We start from the raw sequence: 12,144 nt of genomic DNA on the forward strand, positions 1-12,144 counted from the left end.
GTGGCTAGATGTGTCTTGAATTCACAGCAAGGAGAGGCCTGTAGGACCCAGTGAGGAGGGATGCATAAATTGCCCCTAAAAGACCAAGTGGAATTTCTGGCAAGTAACGTTCCATAACTGGCAGGTTTTTGGGCCTGGCCTGGTAAACTGTCAACAGTATCCAAAACATGGCTCCAAACCATATTTCTCTGATAGTTTAACATAAATTCTTCCAGATTCTGTTTAAAGCCATTTCCTCTTAGAAAGTAGCTGATTATCATCTGCTGACTATTAAGCTATGAGGTACTTAATATCCATTTAAGGTTTCGGTACAGCCAAGTCAAATTCAGCTTGCATCCTGGAACCTTGTAACAAGCAGCGATGTTACTTCTGGGCATCTTCTGTAACCACCTCCTCACGTCTCACTGACCTCATCCTGGCCCAGGGGTGCAGTTCCTTACTCCTAGAAAGCCCTAGCCCTTCTAAGAATCTATAAACTTCCTAAAATAGAACTAACCTTTATTTTGCTTCCGGCAGTAGTTGGGCGCCCTTTCTTGTCAGCCTGCAGATTTTCCGGAAATAAAGACTTTATGAAAGGCCTGGAAAAGGAGAAAGAGAATGAATTAACAATCTGTAAGTATCTTTGGGGCTGAAAGCCTGCCTTTTTAGAGGATGGGGTGAAGGGCCGTCCCCAGGCACATAACCTTGGCTACAGAAAAGCCATCTGACTCACAGCGCCGGCCATCAAGATGTGACTGGGGGAAATGAACAATGGACAAAAGTCATGAAGGGAAAGAATTCTAAGATATAAGCAATTTGGAATCAAAGACTGCAAAATAAATTTTAAAACATTGCCTTTCCAACGTCCCTAGTCACAGGAATTAAGGTATATCTTGACAGAACATAACAGAGGGAGGTCAGTAGGGGATTTTAGGTTTTTGTTTTGTTTTTGAGACAGGGTCTCGCTCTACTGCCCAGGTTGGAGCGCAGGGGTTCAATCATGGCTCACTGCAGCCTCGACCTCCCAGGCTCAAGCCATCTTCCCACCTCCACCTCCTGAGTAGCTGGGACTATATATAGGCAGACGCCACCACGTCCAGCTAATTCTTGTATTTTCTTTAGAGATGGGGTTTCGCCATGTTTCCCAGGCTGGTCTCAAACAACTGGACTCAAGAGGTGCTCCTGCCTCAGCCTCCTGAAGTGTTGGGACTACAGGCATGAGGTACTGCACCTGGCCGGCATGTGTTTATTAAGACAAGCAAGATAGACCAGAGCTCAGGGAATTATATGAAATGTCTGGATTCAGTGCAGATGCTGCTTTGCTCTAGAGCAGAGTTTCTGAGTCTGGGCACCATTGGTATCTGTGGCTGAATAATTCTTTGTTGGGGGCCGAGGAGGGCGCCTCTTCTACATATTGTGGGGATATTTAGCAGCATCCATGGTCTCTGCTCACCAGACGCCAGTAGCACACTGTTCCCAGCTCTACACAGAAAACCCTGACAAACTGCTTTTGAGTATGAGCAATTTTAAGTGGAGCAGTAACAAATCACGAGTGCTCTGCCGGCTGAATATACTTTCTTTTTTTTTTTTGAGATGGAGTCTCGCTCTGTCGCCAGGCTGGAGTGCAGTGGCGTGATCTTGGCTCGCTGCAACCTCTGCCTCCCAGGTTCAAGTGATTCTCCTGCCTCAGCCTCCTGAGTAGCTGGGACTACAAGTGCGCACCACCACAGCTAATTTTTGTATTGTTAGTAGAGACGGGGTTTCAACATGTTGGCCAGAGTGGTCTCGATCTCTTGACCTCATGATCCACCCACCTTGGCCTCCCAAAGTGCTGTGATTACAGGCATGAGCCACTGTGCCCAGCCTGAAGATACTTTCATTAGTGGTGCTATTTGAGCTGCATGTGTTTATATGTCTGCCTCACTAGCAACAGGGCAGGGACAATGCCTTACTCATCTTAGTGTCCCTGGTGTCTGAAGCATAGCATGGTGCACAGTTGGTCCATAATATATATTTGCTGACTGGGTGAATGACGGGATCCATGTAAATTAGCAATCTGACATTCAAATTCAAACTCACTTCCTCCTCAATGACTTTTTGGGCATCTTGAATTTTCCAGGAAGTCTCCCCAGCAATCTACTTTTAACTTGACCAGATACAACTACAGATTTTGACATCAAATGTGTTTACAAAATAATAGGCCATTTCCATATGACAGCAGTTTATGTGGAAGCAATAACAGCTCTTAAACTTGGCAGGAATTTTAATAATTTTTTAAAAACAATCTCTGGAAGCAAGTCTGCACCTGACTGCCATAAAACCCACAAGCCAGGACTTGTGGCTTACCTAACCATCTCAGAGAAGAACAAATTGATTTTGTATGTTTTGAATAAAAAGAAATGCAAAATCTCAGAAATGGTGGTGTGACTGCAAGGAAGGGCAGGGATGGAGAGCAGAGGGTGAGGAGGGGTAGGGAGCTACAGGGAGAGAATTAAATGGAGCAGAACAGCTGACCAGGGCCTGAAAAGGAAACTCTTGCTTTGCTTTCATTGCAGTCAGGCCTTTAATAGGAAATTATCAGGCTCACTGCTGTTGATCAGAGAAGCTGGCCTTGCTATTGTGACAGCTTAACTAATAGAGAGCAAAAGGGCAGCTCTTACTTGAAAGAAGCTCTAGAAATTGTAAGATCTGGCATGCATGGGCCTTGCCTTGCAAGCATGGACTTGCTCATGTAAATTACATCTTCTTATGTGTTATCCAGGATCTTGAGAATCTTTTCAGGGAAAAGGGGAGGAAGGCAGAGGTGGTCTTGAGAGTTCTAGCAGCGTGCAAGGGGGATACCCCTACAGCTGAAACAGGGTCTTGGGAGTTAAAATGGATCTCTTAGTCACTCCTTCTTTAGTTGTCCCTCCCAGAGTTCTCAAGCCATTTCTTCAGTACTTCAGGGACTCTGGTTAACGTGGGTCTTGCTAGGCCATTAACCATCTTTAAAAATTCAATGACCATGAAGAAGAGCTCAAGGGCAAAGTATCATAGAACCAGACTGTTCCACTCTTAAATAGTCAGAAATGGCCGTCCCAATCCAAAGCCAGTGGGCTCATTTCTCCCTGATAATAGTATTGAAAGGTAGAAAGCCTGAGGCCCTGAAGGACCTGTAGATGGCACTTGGAATTTGGGGGCATGAAGTGTTAGGGACATAAAAGGGAGAGACTGATATAGAGAAAAGAAAGCTATTTTGAGAAACCAAATAGATTAATGATAATCCAGACCCAATAGCATGAAGGAACAAAATGCTAACCACTAAACATCACAGGTGTTTTGTTTTGTTTTTGTTTTTTTCTTTATTAGAGACACAGTGTTCCTATGTTGCCTGGCTGGAGGGCAGTGGCTATTGACAGGAGTGATCACAGCTCACTGCAGCCTCAAACTCCTAGGATCAAGTGATCCTCCTGCCTTAGCCTCCTGAGTAGCTGGGACTATAGGAACACACCACCACACCCAGCTCATAAGTTTGTTTTCATATTGAAAATTTCATCAAACCTATATCCCCTGTCAGCTATGGCAAAACATACTTACAGCTCACTGCTCTGCATAAGCTCGATGAGATCCATAAAAAGCACATCCCGGTTCCTTTCACAAAAGCCATCCATGTCATAGGATACCTGGCCAAGAATGGAAAGAAATCGAATTTCATTGAACAAAATGGAATTTCATTGAACAAAATGTAATTAATTGAACAAAATCATTTATTGAACAAAAAATCTAATTTCACCAAACAAAAAACCCAAGCTGTCATGGCTACCCTCACCACAACATGTGGATTTCCAGATGTTGCATTTGGGATTTCATTGTGCACTGTCACAGGAAGGCTGTGCATGTCTGACTTGTTAGCTGACTTAGTGGGGAAGGCCTGCAGATGCTGATGAGTATCTGGCTGCCTGGATGGCCCAGCTGATCCATAATCAGAACTCCAGCTCTCAAGGCCCCATACCCCTTCTTCAGTGGATCCATAGGGGTGTCTAAGTGACATACTCAATACTTTTCCTAAATTTTAGCTAAGCCAGAGCAAAAGTGAAGCCCCTCATGCTCAGTAATTCACTGCAATGAGCCATGTCATCTGAGGCTTTGCAGTTTCTCCCAGAAGTGGTATCAAATTTGCACCAATCTGGCCAGAAACTCATGCTCAGATACTCTGTTTAACAAGAGATCAGCTGGGATGATGGATGAGACCAGGGGATTTCCATAGCACCAGGAAGTCCCCAAGACCACGACCTCAACTTAACTTTTCTATCATCAGCAGCCCCACACAGCCTGGCACCCAGTAGGCACCCAATACTGATGGGTTTTATAAGAACACCAAAAGTGCACTCTGGGCCTTGATTTATACTACCAGTAGGCATGGGGAGACAAGGAATGCCAGTCTGTGATTCCAGCAAGAGGCAAGACGAAAATCCATTTATTCAGCAGCTAATACATGTAGCAGGGTGATTCATGTTCCAAAAATATGCAGTAGTATGCTGAGATTTAGTGCTGGAGTGACTCCCAGCCGGCCCCTACCCTGCTCAAGCCCCAGCTGACTGTCCCAGGGTGAGTCCTGGCCAGGACTGGCACCAAGGCAGTGGAATCCTTTCAAAATAGGCCTCCAGCACCATAGACCAGAAAGCAGGGGCCCAATTCTGGGACACTGGGAGATGGTGCAGGCAGCCACCAGTACGCAAAGCATAGAGCCCTATCCTTCCTGGCAGGGTCACGGTTCAGAAAACGTAACCTTATTTTCATCTGTAGTTAACAGAAGCATGTTTCCTCAGCATTCATACTAAAAATAAAAAACTAGTAATTCCAGGGATCTCGGTTAGCCTCTTAAGCATGTCAACTATTGATAATACTCTTAGCAAAACTAACTCCAGAAATCACTTGCTAGAGAAGCAGCCCTTCACTGCCTTAGTCTGAGCACCCACGGAAAGCACGTGTCGGAGACTCTGGCAAGGCCCGCGCAGCCGCAGTAGAGGGCCAGGGGGCGGGTCACGCGCACCTGCCGTAGAGTGCTGAAGGTCCTGCCAACGGCTCTCTTGGCGTCTCAACGTTCGGATCAGCAGCTTTTTTTCCATTCTCTCTCTCCACTTCTTGAGTGAGCAGCAATGAGTTGGACTGTGCCTGTTGTGCGGGCCAGCCAGAGAGTGAGCTCGGTGGGAGCGAATTTCCTATGCCTGGGGATGGCCCTGTGTCCGCGTCAAGCAACGCGCATCCCGCTCAACGGCACCTGGCTCTTCACCCCCGTGAGCAAGATGGCGACTGTGAAGAGTGAGCTTATTGAGCGTTTCACTTCCGAGAAGCCCGTTCATCACAGTAAGGTCTCCATCATAGGAACTGGATCGGTGGGCATGGCCTGCGCTATCAGCATCTTATTAAAAGGCTTGAGTGATGAACTTGCCCTTGTGGATCTTGATGAAGACAAACTGAAGGGTGAGACAATGGATCTTCAACATGGCAGCCCTTTCACGAAAATGCCAAATATTGTTTGTAGCAAAGATTACTTTGTCACAGCAAACTCCAACCTAGTGATTATCACAGCAGGTGCACGCCAAGAAAAGGGAGAAACGCGTCTTAATTTAGTCCAGCGAAATGTGGCCATCTTCAAGTTAATGATTTCCAGTATTGTCCAGTACAGCCCCCACTGCAAACTGATTATTGTTTCCAATCCAGTGGATATCTTAACTTATGTAGCTTGGAAGTTGAGTGCATTTCCCAAAAACCGTATTATTGGAAGCGGCTGTAATCTGGATACTGCTCGTTTTCGTTTCTTGATTGGACAAAAGCTTGGTATCCATTCTGAAAGCTGCCATGGATGGATCCTCGGAGAGCATGGAGACTCAAGTGTTCCTGTGTGGAGTGGACTGAACATAGCTGGTGTCCCTTTGAAGGATCTGAACTCTGATATAGGAACTGATAAAGATCCTGAGCAATGGAAAAATGTCCACAAAGAAGTGATTGCAACTGCCTATGAGATTATTAAAATGAAAGGTTATACTTCTTGGGCCATTGGCCTATCTGTGGCCGATTTAACAGAAAGTATTTTGAAGAATCTTAGGAGAATACATCCAGTTTCCACCATAATTAAGGGCCTCTATGGAATAGATGAAGAAGTATTCCTCAGTATTCCCTGTATCCTGGGAGAGAACGGTATTACCAACCTTATAAAGATAAAGCTGACCCCTGAAGAAGAGGCCCATCTGAAAAAAAGTGCAAAAACACTTTGGGAAATTCAGAATAAGCTTAAGCTTTAAAGTTGTCTAAAACTACCATTCCGAAATTATTGAAGAGATCATAGATACAGGATTATATAATGAAATTTTGAATAAACTTGAATTCCTAAAAGATGGAAACAGGAAAGTAGGTAGAGTGACTTTCCTATTTATTTAGTCCTCCAGCTCTTTTATTGAGCATCCACGTGCTGGACGATACTTATTTACAATTCCTAAGTATTTTTGGTACCTCTGATGTAGCAGCACTTGCCATGTTATATATATGTAGTTGGCATTTGGTTCCCAAAAAGTAGGATGTAGGTATTTATTGTGTTCTAGAAATTGTGACTCTTTTCATTAGATATATGCTATTTCTTTCATTCTTGCTGGTTTATACCTATGTTCATTTATATGCTGTAAAAAAGTAGTAGCTTCTTCTACAATGTAAAAATAAAAGTATGTACATACAAAAAAATGCAGTAGTATATATAATCTTTTGTTTTGCTTCCTTTGATAGTTAATAAATTCTGTTTGTTGAATCAATAAAATACGGCGAGCCATATGATTTGCTTCATGAGAAACCAGATCACAGACCCAAAGGCTTAAAACAGATAGACATTAAAATGGATATTGGCCATACCTTCCCAGCATAATGATGAATGATGAAGCCTTGGTTCCAACTGTTGAAGTGCTCATGACTCCCAATCTGCATCTGAAGTTTCTGGAGCAGCGTCTGATCTGCCCCCTCACCCACCGCATGCATCGTGGCGCACACGTCATCCAGGATGCTCATGATGCCAGGAGGGTTCTGATGGGAGCAAGAAGGCAAGGCCCTAGTCACTGACCTCTCCAAAACAGACAATGCTTATCAGGTCCTTTCTTAGGCAAGGAAACAGCTCCCCAGACTTAAGATACCATCTTGAAAGTCAGTCTTCCCCTTCAGGCAAGAATGCAATTAATAGTCCCAAATAGGGAGTCACCACTTAGATCTAAAGAGGGAGGAAACTCCACTTTCCAAAAAGCTGTTTAACTCCCTGAAGTTTTATCCAAGAGTCATGCACAGATCATTATCTGCTCACTCATAGTCATGCCAAATTGACTTGCTTAAGAATCCAAAAGTAAAAACATTTTCCTTTGACCTAATCTATTTCTTAATGTTCTCTTTCAGTGTGTTACCCATATAGGCATCATTTCAGTAGTTATTTAATGTACACGTTCTATAATGCATTTCCTTTTTCACATAGCACTATTTTATAAGCATTCCTCATGTTTTACACATTCTTCACACTTACTATTTTAATGGCTATATTTCTCTGTTCTGATATGCTATAGTTTGTTTAATAACTAAGTTGTCTGACCGGGCATGGTGGCTCATGCCTGTAATCCCAGCAATTTAGGAGGCCGAGGGGGGTGGATCACGAGGTCAGGAGTTTGAGACCAGCCTGGCCAACATGGTGAAACCCCCTCTCTACTAAAAATACAAAAATTAGCCAGGTGTGGTGGTGGGCGCCTATAATCCCAGCTACTCAGGAGGCTGAGACAGGAGAATCGCTTGAACCCAGGAGGTGGAGGTTGCAGTGAGCCAAGATGGCGCCACTGCACTCCAGCCTGGGCAACAGAGCGAGACGTCTCTCAAAATAAATAAATAAACATGTAAATAAATAAATAAGTTGTCTACGGATGTTTTTACTGTTTCCAGTTTTTGGCTTTTATATATATAAAAAATCCTATAGAGATATTTGTTCTGTATCACTTTCATTTTGAATCATCTTTTTTTTTTTTTTTTTTTGAGACACGGTCTTGCCTTGCTCTGTCACCCAGGCTAGAGTGCAGTGGCACAATCTCAGCTCACCACATCCTCAACCTCCCAGGCTCAAGCGATCCTCCCACCTCAGCCTCCAGAGTAGTTGGGACTACAGGTGCGTGCCACCATGCCTGGCTAATTTTTGTATTTAGCTAATACAATTTTTGTATTAGCTAAATTTTGTGTTTAGAAACAGGGTTTCACCATGTTGCTGGGGCTGGTCTTGAACCCCTGTGCTCAAGCAATCCACCTGCCTCGGCCTCCCAAAGTACTGGGATTACAGGCACAAGCCGCCATGACCAGCCTGAATCAGTCATTAAGGCTAAAGTCCTAGAAGTTGGACTAGAACACAGGGCCAATTTTATGGCTCTTTCCATGCTAAGCCATCATGTGATCCTGTCTTCTCTTAGAATTCAATAACAACTTCCATTTGTAAATTGACATTTTACTCATATCCACATGTTCATATTTACTGCCAGAATAAAGCCCTACTGTTCTCTTTTCACACATACAGAAAACTAGTACAATTGCTCAAATTCTCTGCAAATCAGAGTTGTCACTCTGCCTGTTCTAAAACAATGACAGAGAATAAAAACTCACTTAATGTAAACCTGTGAGCAGTGAAGAGACATACTAAATGAACACTTACCACTTTGTTCTCTATGAGGTCACATACGATTTTATTATTAAAGTACTCAATGGGTGTCCATCTTATTCCCTCTTGAACATATTCTTCCTGTAACACAGAAACCAGGAACTCACATTATTTCCCAGACAGCAAGAGCTCTGCATGGACAGACCCTGAATGGACAAAAATTCCCATAAAAGAGAAAAACCTGAATGTCCTGCAACAAAGACCAGGGACTTTAATTTTTATTTTCTAAGAGGTAACAGGAAAGGAACATTTTATGACTTGGTGATTTTTATGTTTAGTTTGAACCCTATGAAATTGTTACCACACAATTGTTTCTGGCCAAAGAAAACTACAATTTAGTAGCACCAAACTGATAAATCCAGTTACAAAAAAATCACAAAACTCTTAAAATTTAACATAGGACTGGGCGCGGTGGCTCACATCTGTAATCCCAGCACTTTGGGAGGCCGAGGTGGGCAGATCACAAGGTCAAGAGTTCGAGACCATCCTGACCAACATGGTGAAACCCTGTCTCTACTAAAAATACAAAAAGTAGCTGAGTGTGGTGGGGCGCGCCTGTAATCCCGGCTACTTGGGAGGCTGAGGAAGGAGAATTGCTTGAACCCAGGAGGTGGAGGGTGAAGTGAGCTGAGATTGTGCCACTGCACTTCAGCCTGGGTGACAGAGCAAAACTCCATCTCAAAAAAAAAAAAAAAAAAAAAAATTGAATATAGGACAGAAGTACAGATTAGCATCCAGGTACTTAATGGGAAGGTTCTTCAGTCTATGAGTTGCTCATTTAACTTGAACGCCACAATACCATCCTGGTTTTTTCCTCTTTCCTCACTGGTTTCACTTTGTCAGCTTCCTTTGCCAGCTCTTTCTTAATTCCAGACCTTTATATGTGGTAGAGTCTCAGGGCTCAATCTTTCAGCCTTCTCATTTTCTCAGCCCTCCTTCTCTAGGTGATTTCAATCATTCCCATGGCTTTAAATACCACCTACAGGCTAATGACCCCTGAATTTATTTCTCTAGTCTATACCTCGCCACGGGGTTCCAGACTCAAATCCATTCTACAGATTGGAATCTTCACTTGGATGTATAATAGGCCTCTCCCACTTAACCTGTTTAGAGGAACTCTGATTCCATATTTCCCGTGACCTCCAAACAACCCCTCTTCTAATCTTACCCTCCAGTAAATAGTGTCACCATCGGCCCTGTTATCCCGGGTATAAAGCTAAGAATCACCCGTGATTGCTCTTTCTTTCTTGGCTATTGCTAATTATTTTGAGCAAGTCCCATTCTCTCACTCTCCAGATACTCCCCCTCCCCACCTACACTGCTACCATCGCCGTCTAAGTCTCTACCATGTCTAGCGCAGTCTCCTGCAGTATCCCCCTCACTGGTTTTTAAACTTCCATTCTAGTTTGCTTTCCCCTGACTCACCCCACTCTATAAGTCTATAGAGCCAGAGTGACCCTTTCAAAAACACAACAAATCAGATCATGTCATTCCTCCCTCAAAATTCTTCAGTGGGTCCTCATTCCACTTACTGTAACACCCAAAGTCTCAGCCATGCCCTGCAAGTTCCCATATGATCTAGCCCCTGCCTCCCCTCTCCCATCTCACTGGCTATTGCACTCTTACTTGGTTGTTTTGCTCTGGCTACTCTAAGGGTTGGGGAAGGCTAGAGGTTCATGGGAAACCCATATGGAAACTACCAAACCAGTTAGGAGACTACTGCAGGAGACTGGGCTAGACGTGGTAGGGACTTAGATGGCAATGGGAGCAATGGGTTTCATGTGAACCTCTAGCCTACCCCACCCCTTAGAGTAGCTACAGCAAAACAACCAAGGGCAGGTTCCAGGGCACAAGGTCACGTGAAACCCCCTGGTATGGTGTTTCCTAAGCAGAGGCATAAACACTTCCATAACTAAATGACCCCAAACAGCCTTTGATGTGTGTAATGGCTTGAATAGTATCCCCTCAAATTTCACGTCCACCTGGAACCTCTCAGAATGTGAGGTTTGGAAATAAGGTCTTTGTAAATGTAATTCACTAAGGATCTCACAATAAGTCATCCTGGGTTTAGAGTGAACTCGAAATCCAGAACAATGGTGTCTTTCTTTTCTTTTTCTTTTTTTTTTACAGTTCACTCTCCATAGAGACTGTCAAAAATTGCCAATGCTGACTGTATTTCAAGTCATCACAGCAGGGTATTGTGAAAAGTTTTCAATTAGCAATAATCATGCCTCAGATGAACGTCCCTGGCTAAAATATTGCCATTGCGCAAAGCTAAAATGGTGTCTTCATGAAACAGATGGAGATTTGGATATAGACACAGAGGGACATTGAAAAAGGCTACATGAAGACACAGGCAGAGACTGGAGTCAAACTGCCATAAGCCAAGAAATGCCAGGAGCCACCAGAAACTAGAAGAGGAAGGATTCTCCCCTCTATCCTGAGAAGGAGTGTGGCCCTGAGGACTTCTTGATTTCAGACTCTGGGCTCCAGAACTGGGAGGGAAGAAACTGCTACTGTTTTAAGTCACTCAGTTTGTGGTGCTTTGTTATGGTGGCCCCAGGAATCCTAAACAATATGCTATCAGGAAACAATGGAAACTGCACTGAACTATTTATTTATTATTATTATTATTATTATTACTATTATTATTTTGAGACGAAGTCTCGCTCTGTCGCCAAGGCTGGAGTGCAGTGGCACAATCTCAGCTCACTGCAACCTCTGCCTCTTGGGTTCAAGCGATTCTCCTGCCTCAGCCCCCTGAGTAGCTGGGTCTACAGGCACACACCACCACGCCCAGCTAATTTTTGTATTTTTAGTAGAGACAAGGTTTCATCATGTTGGCCAGGCTGGTCTCCAATTCCTGACCTCAAGTGATCTGCCCGTCTCGGCTTCGCAAAGTGCAGGGATTACAGGCGTGAGCCACTGCACCTGGCTTCATTTATTTTTGAGATAGAGTCTTGCTCTGTTGCCTAGGATGGAGTGCAGTGGTGTGATGATGTAAGCCTCGACCTCCTGGGCTCAAGCAATCCTTTCACCTCAGCCTCCAGAGTAGCTGGGACTATAGGCTTATGCCACCATGTCCAGCTAATTATTTTATTTTTTTTATATGGATGGGGTCTCATTTTGTCCCGCAGGCTGGTCTTGAACTCCCGGGCTCAAGCAATTCTCCCAACTCGGCCTCCCAAAGTGCTAGGATTACAGGCATGAGCCACAGCACCCAGCCTGCAGTGAACTTTAGAAGAAACTATACCAAGGCATGTTACCTCAGGTAAGTATTCAAATACCAGCTTTGTTAAAAATGCATGTATTGTTAGGGAAGATTGAAAATGGAGTAGATCTGAGAAAACCAAGTCTTTTATTTGGAACACAATATATGCCACAGACAGTCGGGGCTGGAACTAGGCTCCCATTTCCCACGTGCTCAATGAGTCAGTATAGTAAAAGCAGCCAGTCTTACGTCC

At 44.0% G+C, this 12,144-nt stretch overlaps 2 protein-coding genes and 1 non-coding gene across 3 annotated transcripts in view; 1 reads left to right on the plus strand and 2 right to left on the minus strand.

Moving 5' to 3' along the window:
• MYO1E (myosin IE) overlaps positions 1-12,144 on the minus strand; it is a 240,197-nt gene that overhangs the window by 65,313 nt on the left and 162,740 nt on the right. The window contains exons 13-16 of the mRNA XM_004056268.5: positions 8,675-8,761; positions 6,862-7,029; positions 3,556-3,641; positions 497-578 (exon numbers count right to left, since the gene is read on the minus strand). Coding sequence (XP_004056316.1) covers positions 497-578; positions 3,556-3,641; positions 6,862-7,029; positions 8,675-8,761 — 423 coding nt within the window. The remainder of the gene's footprint in view (positions 1-496; positions 579-3,555; positions 3,642-6,861; positions 7,030-8,674; positions 8,762-12,144) is intronic.
• On the plus strand, positions 5,019-6,790 carry LDHAL6B (lactate dehydrogenase A like 6B). The gene has a single exon (XM_004056272.5). The coding sequence runs from the start codon at positions 5,118-5,120 to the stop codon at positions 6,261-6,263; it is 1,146 nt and encodes a 381-aa protein (XP_004056320.3). The 5' UTR covers positions 5,019-5,117; the 3' UTR covers positions 6,264-6,790.
• LOC115930985 (U4 spliceosomal RNA) lies at positions 10,816-10,956 on the minus strand. Its single transcript, XR_004067561.3, has one exon. It is a non-coding gene; the product is annotated as a U4 spliceosomal RNA (small nuclear RNA).

Source organism: Gorilla gorilla, chromosome 16, assembly GCF_029281585.2.
Source record: "Gorilla gorilla gorilla isolate KB3781 chromosome 16, NHGRI_mGorGor1-v2.1_pri, whole genome shotgun sequence".
NCBI lineage: Eukaryota > Metazoa > Chordata > Mammalia > Primates > Hominidae > Gorilla > Gorilla gorilla.

Bases quoted from the DNA above. Each gene is read 5' to 3' on its own strand.
- LDHAL6B (XM_004056272.5), top strand. From the start codon at position 5,118: ATGAGTTGGACTGTGCCTGTTGTGCGGGCCAGCCAGAGAGTGAGCTCG.